The sequence below is a fragment of the Colobus angolensis genome, unplaced genomic scaffold, assembly GCF_000951035.1.
Source record: "Colobus angolensis palliatus isolate OR3802 unplaced genomic scaffold, Cang.pa_1.0 Scaffold120, whole genome shotgun sequence".
Classification (NCBI taxonomy): domain Eukaryota; kingdom Metazoa; phylum Chordata; class Mammalia; order Primates; family Cercopithecidae; genus Colobus; species Colobus angolensis.
In genome coordinates, this window is record NW_012113142.1 from 2,078,315 (window position 1) to 2,086,554 (window position 8,240).

Below are 8,240 nucleotides of genomic sequence, written 5' to 3' on the forward strand. Positions count from 1 at the left end.
CACCCACCCACCCTCTATGCTCCTCCACACATGCTCTTTCTGCCCCTGCCAGGTTCCCACTTCTACCACTTCCATCTTCCTCTTTCTAATTTTTTTTTTTTTTTTTTAAAGAGTCTGGGTCTTGCCATGTTGCCCAGGCTGGACTCGAACTCCTGGGCTCAAGCAATCCTCCCACCTTGGCCTCCCAAAGTGCTGGGATTACAGGTGTGAGCCATTGCAACTGGCTTTCTCTTTCTCTTTTTACCTATCCTCTTCCTTTCCTTTTTTTTTTTTTTTTGGAGATGGAGTCTGGCTCTGTCACCCAGACTAGAGTGCAGTGGCGCGATCTCGGCTCACTGCAACCTCTGCCTCCCAGGTTCAAGCGATTCTCCTGCTTCAGCCTCCCAAGTAGCTGGGACTACAGGTGCATGCCACCATGCCCAGCTAATTTTTGTATTTTTAGTAGAGATGGGGTTTCACCATGTTGTCCAGGCTGGTCTCAAACTCCTGGCCTCAGGTGATCCTCCTGCCTTGGCCTCCAAAGTGCTGGGATCACAGACCTGAGCCACTGCACTTGGCTTTCTAGTTCTCTTTTTACCTATCCACTCCCTTTCTAGTCGGCTTTCCTAAGACCTCCTCCTCCCTCTCTTTATGTCTCTGGCTGCTGGATTCTACCACTTCAAGTGGGAAGGATGCAGTTTCCCGTTTCGGGAGCTAAGTGGCCCTGTGATGGTGTCTACTCACGTATCCTTGTAAGGTATCAGCTCTTCCCTCGTAAAACAGGGTTGGTAATCCCTGCCTTAACTATTTCCCTGTATAGAGCGTAAAGATTGGGTGTTTCGGTTGGGCGAGGTGGCTCATGCCGGTCATCCCAGCACTTTGGGAGGCTGAGGCAGGTGGATCACTTGAGGTTAGGAGTTTGAGACTAGCTCAGCCAACATGGTGAAACCCCGCCTCCACTAAAAACATAAAAATTAGCCAGGTGTGGTGGTGGGCACCTGTAATCCCAGCTACTTGGGAGGCTGATACAGGAGAATTGCTTGAACCTGGGGGGAGGAGGTTATCGTGAGCCAAGATCGTGCTACTGCACTCCAGCCTGGGTGACAAAGAGAGACTGTGTCTCAAAACAAAAGCAACAACGACAACAACAAAACACTGGGTGTTTTGTCCTGGTGTGGTGGCTCACGCCTGTAATCCCAGCACTTTGGGAGGCCGAGGCGGATGAAACAGTTGAGGTCAGGAGTTTGAGATTAGCCTGGCCAACATGGTGAAATTCCATCTCTACTAAAAATACAAAAATTAGCCGGGCATGGTGGCGGGTGCCTATAATCCCAGCTACTCAGAAGACTGAGGCACAAGAATTGCTCGAACCCAGGAAGCGGAGGCTACAGTGAGCTGAGATCAGGCCATTCCACTGCAACCTGGGTGACAAAATGGAAAAAAAAAAAAAAAAAAGATTGGGTATTTTGTGTTTTTTAAGGCTTTGGAAAAGCCCTTAAAGGGTATTACTAATCTGGTTTGAAGCACCCCACCCCGCACAGTCCCACCCAGTGACCTTCTGCTCGCCCACTCCTGTTGCAACATGGGGATGGTGGGCATCCCCGCCCTGTTTACCCCATACTCACTCTTCTCCTGAGTGCTGCCTCTGCCTGGCCATCCTTTCTCCTTCACTTCCTCCCCTCCACACGCCACACTCCCAGCACCCACTGAATGAGAAAATTCAGGCAGTCACCCAGCATCCCCTCTGAATCACTGGGGAGCAAAAATTAGAAGAGCTGTCATAAGACGTCATGATGAGCTGGGCACAATGGCTCATGCCTGTAATCCCAGCGCTTTGGGAGGTCAAGGTGGGAGGATTGCTGGAATCCAGGAGTTGGAGACCAGCGTGGGCAACATAGGGGTACCCCGTCTCTACCAAAAATTTAAAAACTTAGCCGGGTGTGGTGGCCTGCACCTGTAGTCCCAGCCACTCAGGAGGCTGAGGCAGGAGGATTGCTTGAACCTCGGAGGTGGAGGTTGCAGTGAGCCAAGATCGCGCCACTGCACTCCAGCCTGGGTGACAGAGATAGACTTCGTATAAAAAAAAATAATAAAAATAAATAAATAAATACATTTTTAAAGACAAAAGCCTCTGCATGTATAAAGGCCTTCCCACGACTTTTCTCACTTAATCCTCTCTAATTGCTCTGCCAGCAGAGGATAATTATTATCAGCTGATGGGAAGGTAAAGGCAGACAGTGACAGGTGCCAGGCTAATGAAGCCCTGAGTTGGGCTCTCAGCAATTTTCACTCTGTAAGCACAGGCAGTGAGATCAGGTGCTGCCAGGCTCCCTGACTTCAGTCTTGCCTCCATCAGGGGACCTGCCTGCTGACTTTCCCTGTGTATACACTGACCCCAGTTGTGCTCTGTGAGCAAACTCCGCAGAGGAGTCTCTGGTCCAGAGGAAATTGTCTCAGAGTCGATCCATCATCTATCCATTCTGCAAACGCCGGCCATGGCACAGGTGATTTGCTCGGCACTTGGCGGATATAGAAATTGATCTCAAGGTGTTCAGGTCAAGCATGAGACTGAGACACAGACACCCAGCTGGCCACCAAGTGACGAGTGCCACTGTGCTCCCACTATGCCACTGTGTGGGTCCTGCATTGGTGTGTGCCCTGGAATCCCAGAGCGGGAAGTTGGAGAAGGGGAATAGGAGAGAACCGTAGGGAGGGTTTGGGTATGGGAGTGTGGGAGACCGCACAAATGTTTCTTATGATTAGGAATAATTGAATCCTGTCAGTAACAAGATGAACCTCTGATCAATTAAGCAGCTGACCAGTCGTTACCTCCTCCTCCTTGCTCTTGTTACCCAATAAATATAAAGGGCTGTAGAGGTTCAGGGGTTGCTTTTGCTCAGTAGCGTCAGGGAGCTCTTTTCTCCTCTTGCTGCCTTTCCTTAAAACAGTTGCTTTTGTTTTTTTGTTATCATTTCTACGTTGGTCCCTTTGTTCAGTCTTGTAATGATGGTTTCAAGCGGTAATTGCTGTAATGACGGTCTCAAGCAGTAACAGTAGTAACTGCTGGAGAAAGGGTCTCAAGTAGTAACTATGGCAGTCAGCCACATGTGAGTAGGGGGTGAAGGGAGTCTCTGAGCATGAGGTCCTGACCTGGGATCCTGGAATGCGGGGTGGAGTGAGGTGGGAGCTATGTCCCACTCTCTCACAAAGTTGCCTCAGTCCCCTACAACTGAACTGGATGTTATGACTTACAGGCTTCCACATAGTTGCCGGTGCCATCCGTCCTCCAACCTCAGTGCAGCTGTCAGCTATGAGTCCCTCCTGGAATTTCCTCCTGGCACAATTGACCAGTTTTCCTGTGGTTTTGTTTGTTTTCTTTTTCTTTTATTTTTTTGTAAAGATGGGGTTTTGCTATGTTGAGCAGGCTGGTCTTGAACTCCTGGGCTCAAATAATCCTCCCACCTTAGCCTCCCAAAGTGCTGGGATGACAGACATGAGCCACCTCCTCACCCAGCCTTTTTTTTTTTTTTTTTTTAAGAGGGTTATGCTCTGTCACCCAGGCTGGAATTCAGTGGTACTCTCCTAGCTCACTGTAGCCTCAAACTCCTAGGCTCAAGTGATCCCCCTGCCTCAGCCTCCCGAGTAGCTAGGACTACAGGCGCATACCACCATGCCTGGCTAATTTTTCTATTTCTTTTGGAGACAGGGTCTTGCTATGTTGCCCCGGCTAGTCTCAAACTCCTGGCCTCAATCAATCCTCCCGCCTCAGCCTCCTAAATCACTGGGATTACAGGCATGAGCCACGGCTCCTGGCCCCTGGTTTCTCCTATGTTTCCCTTCCTCCCACCTACCCCCACACACCTTGTCCTGGGTCCAGGTCCCCAAAGCAGACCCTGAGACAGGGATTCATGGGCTTGTGGTTTATTAAGAGATGCTTCCATGAGAGACCATCAGGGGACTGGGAATCTGGTCAGGGGAAGGGGCCAAGCCAAGTCCTGCTGCACAGAGGGTTACAGATTTGACCCAGCTGGAAACTCAGGAAACAGGGTTGGTCATGCTGGACCTGGAGTCGGCATCCCTCTGGCAGGCATTGGCCACCCCAGAGGATGTGGTTTTCCAGGCACTTCCTACTTCCCTAGAGCCTTGGTGACTAAGTGGCTCTGGCAACTTGAAGGTGCGGGTGATGGCTGTTGGGACTTCAAGGCCACCAAGAGCTGATGGAAAGCGGCCCTGAGAGCATCTGCTTTGCTCTGTCAGTACCTGTCATGGATTGATTGATTGATTGATTAGAAGACAGGGTGTTGCTCTGTTGCCCAGGCTGGAGAGGCCGTGGTGTGATCACAGCTCACTGCAGCCTTGAACTCCTGGGTTCAATTCATCCTTCTAAGGGAGGACACCACCCCTCATATTGTCTTATGCCCAATTTCTGCCTCCAAAGAAAGAAGAAGTAAAAACTAAAAGGGAGAAATGAAATCCACAGGCAGCCAGCCCGGCACCGCACCCCGGGCTGGTAGTTAAAGATAGACCCCTGACCTCATCGGTTGTGTTATCTATAGATTACAGACATTGTATAGAAGTGCACTGTGAAAATCCGTATCTTGTTTTGTTCTGATCTAATTACCGGTGCATGCAGCCCCCAGTCACATACCCCCTGCTTGCTTAATCAATCACGACCCTCTCATGTGCACCCTCTTAGAGTTGTGAGCCCTTAAAAGGGACAGGAATTGCTCACTCGGGGAGCTCAGCACTTGAGACAGGAGTCTTGCCAATGCCCCTGGCCGAATAAACCCCTTCCTTCTTTAACTCGGTGTCAGGAGTTTTGTCTGCAGCTCGTCCTGCTACATTTCCACCTCAGCCTCCCCAAGAGTGAAACTACAAGCCTGCACCACCACACCTGGCTAATTTTTTAATTTTTTGTAGAGCCAGGGTCTTGCGATGTTGCCCAGGCTGGTCTCAAACTCCTGGCTTCAAATGATCCTCCCACTTGAACCTTCCAAAGCGCAGGAATTATAAGCATGAGACACCGAGCCCAGCTGACCTCTCATTGACTGTTACACACACTTGATCACAAATCTGTCTCCCCATTAGAATCCTCCCAGTGCCTGGCGCAGAGCACATGCCTAACAAAGAATCGGGTGAATGAATGAAAGAATGAATGAATGGAAGGGAGAAGATAGGGATGACTCTGCCCATTTTCAGCTGAAGTAACTGAGGCTCAGGGAGGTGAGTGATTTATCCAGGATCCCACAGGGAGTAGCCAACACAGCCAGGGTCCCATGGGCCTTCTGACAATGCATCTAACACCTGTGAACTTGGCCTAGGTGTGGTGATGCCCCCTCCCCCAGCTCTTTTGTTCGGAGCCCAAAATAACCCTTGACTCAGCTGGGCAACAACAGGACAACAACTTCCTCTTTCCAGACCACAGGCCTCAGGATTTTCAAGGAAGCGTGGAGGAGGCTCGGGGGCGTGTTTCCTTCTAGTTGCCCCATAAAGGGCAGAGGGAGGGAGTTTGGGGTGCTCTGCAAGGACCCAAGCTTTTTATCCCCAGGTCCTTTCCTCCCGCACGTTGGCTTTGAGCCCCAAGCTGGTGCTTCTGCTCTCTGGGACATGGCAGGCCCAATGACCATCGTAACCAGCCTTCTGTTCCTTGGTGTCTGTGCCCACCACATCATCCCTACGGGTAAGACCTCAGGCAGGATGCGGTTCCAAGGGCATGGCTGGGATGGCACAGTGGAGGGTGCAGGACTGACCAGCCTGGGGCTGGAGGAAAGCGCTGGGGAAAGGGCAGCCCAGTGAATGGACTGGTGGTGTTTGGTGCAGGGTTCAAGCTCCAGCTCTGAGGCCCAGAGCCGAGGGGAGGCTGGGAAAAGACGTGGCTTCTCTCTCTCCTCGTCTAGGTTCTGTGGTCATCCCTTCTTCCTGCTGCATGTTATTTCTTTCCAAGAGAATTCCTGAGAACCGAGTGGTCAGCTACCAGTTGTCCAACAGGAGCACGTGCCTCAATGTGGGAGTGATGTGAGTATCCTTCATGGGCATGTGGCAGGAGAGGGGCTGGGGCAGGTACAACTCCAGTGTCCCTGAGAAGCAAGGTCAGCCGGCCCTGGTTCTGTGCATCCCTGGAGAAGTCACCTGCCCTCTCTGGTCCTCAACTTCCTTGCCCATAAAACTAGGAGGAGGATATATTTATTTTTTATTTCTTTTTTTTTCTTTTTTTTTGGGGGGGAGATAGGGTCTTGCTCTGTCACCCAAGCTGAAGTGCAGTGGCATGATCACAGCTCATTGCTTTGCAGCCTCAACCTTCTGGGCTCAAGTGATCCTCCCATCTCAGCCTCCCGAAGTGCTAGGATTACAGCCATGAACCACCACACCCAGCCAGGAGGATTTTGTTTTTTTTTTGAGACAGAGTCTCACTCTCATCCAGGCTGGAGTGCAGTGGTGCGATCTTGGCTCACTGCAACCTCCGCCTCCCAGGTTCAAACAATTCTCATGCCTCAGCTTTCCGAGTAGCTGGGATTACAGGTGCGCACCACCATGCCTGGCTAAGTTTTGTATTTTTAGTAGAGACAGGGTTTCACTATGTTGACCAGGCTGGTCTCGAACTTCTGACCTCAAGTGATCTGCCCATCTCGGCCTTCCAAAGTGCTGGGATTACAGGCATGAGCAACCAGGAGAAGGATTTAGATTCAGTGTCTACTGAGCACCAAATATACAACAGGGCACCATTCGGGGGCACAGGACAATGTCTTATCTAATTCTCTCAACAATTCTATGGGGTAGGGATGGTCGTTCCCATTTTACAGAGGACAACTGAGGCTCAGGAAGGTGACTTGCTCAAGGTCACATGGGTCGACATGTGTCTGTCCTCCAAATAGCTTCATAGGTAGTAACTGTGAACTCATTTTGTAAACAGAGGCATGAAGTAGAAATACAATGATAAGGCCAGGTGCAGTAGCTCACGTCTGTAATCTCAGTGCTTTGGGAGGCTGACCTAGGAGGGTTGCTTAAGGCCAGGAGTTTAAGACCAGTCTAGGCAATATAATGAGACTCCGTTTCTGCAAAAAATAAAAAATAAATAAATAAATAGCTGGGCATGGTGGCATATTCCTGTAGTCCCAGCTACTCAGGAGACTAAGGCGGGAGGACCGCTTGAGCCTGGGAAGTTGAGGCTGCAGTGAGCTATGATCGCCACTGCATTGCAGCCTGGACGACAGAGTGAGACCATGTCAAAAAATGAAGGTGACATCATCTCAGCAACTTGCGAGGAGGCCTTACTGTCTCTGGGCGTCCACATCCTCCCCACCATGAAGTTGAGTGGCCCAAGGTCCCTGTTGACCTCAGCTGATCCCCTGCCCCTTTCTTCCACAGCTTCACCACCAAGAAGGGCCAGCAGTTCTGTGGCGACCCCAAGCAGGCGTGGGTCCAGAGGTACATGAAGAACCTGGATGCCAAGCAGAAGAAGGCTTCCCCTAGGGCCAGGGCACTGGGTGTCAAGGGCCCTGTCCAGAGATATCCTGGCAACCAAACCACCCACTAATCACCGCCCAGCCCTCCAGCCCTGAGTCTGGGCCTGGGCTGCTTGGCGGGCTGCTCGGGGTCTGGGGAAGCCATAGTGATGGGGGAAGAGCTAATTTTCCTGTTTCTTTTTTTTTTTTTTTTTTTTTGAGACGGAGTCTCGCTCTGTCGCCCAGGCTGGGGTGCAGTGGCCAGATCTCAGCTCACTGCAAGCTCCGCCTCCCGGGTTCACGCCATTCTCCTGCCTCAGCCTCCCAAGTAGCTGGGACTACAGGCGCCCGCCACCTCGCCCGGCTAGTTTTTTGTATTTTTTAAGTAGAGGCGGGGTTTCACCGTGTTAGCCAGGATGGTCTCGATCTCCTGACCTCGTGATCCGCCCGTCTCGGCCTCCCAAAGTGCTGGGATTACAGGCTTGAGCCACCGCGCCCGGCCTTTTCCTGTTTCTTAGCAACACTCTCCAGGGATGTGTCTCTTCTACGAAAAACTCGAGGGAGCAGGTGATGTGGTCCCCGGGAGCTGAGCAATGGCTCCAAGCATCCAAAGCCCCTTGCCTTTCCGGAGCTGGGTGAGAAGATCCCAGGAGAGCAGTAGCGACTCTTTGCCCTTCTCCTGACCTGGTTATGATGCTTTTTTTTTTTTTTTCTTCCCTGAGACAGAGTCTCGCTCTGTCAGCCAGGCTGGAGTGCAGTGGCACAATCTCAGCTCACTGCAACCTCTGCCTCCCAGGTTCAAGTGATTCTCGTGCCTCA

At 51.3% G+C, this 8,240-nt stretch overlaps 1 protein-coding gene across 1 annotated transcript in view; it reads left to right on the forward strand.

The window, feature by feature from the left end:
• Positions 1–7,589, forward strand: part of CCL24 (chemokine (C-C motif) ligand 24) — a 21,551-nt gene extending 13,962 nt beyond the window's left edge. The window contains exons 2-4 of the mRNA XM_011930303.1: positions 5,528–5,659; positions 5,877–5,994; positions 7,345–7,589. Of these exons, the coding sequence (XP_011785693.1) occupies positions 5,587–5,659; positions 5,877–5,994; positions 7,345–7,513 (360 nt within the window). The 5' untranslated portion in view covers positions 5,528–5,586 and the 3' untranslated portion in view covers positions 7,514–7,589. The remainder of the gene's footprint in view (positions 1–5,527; positions 5,660–5,876; positions 5,995–7,344) is intronic.
• The last annotated feature ends 651 nt before the right edge of the window (positions 7,590–8,240 follow it).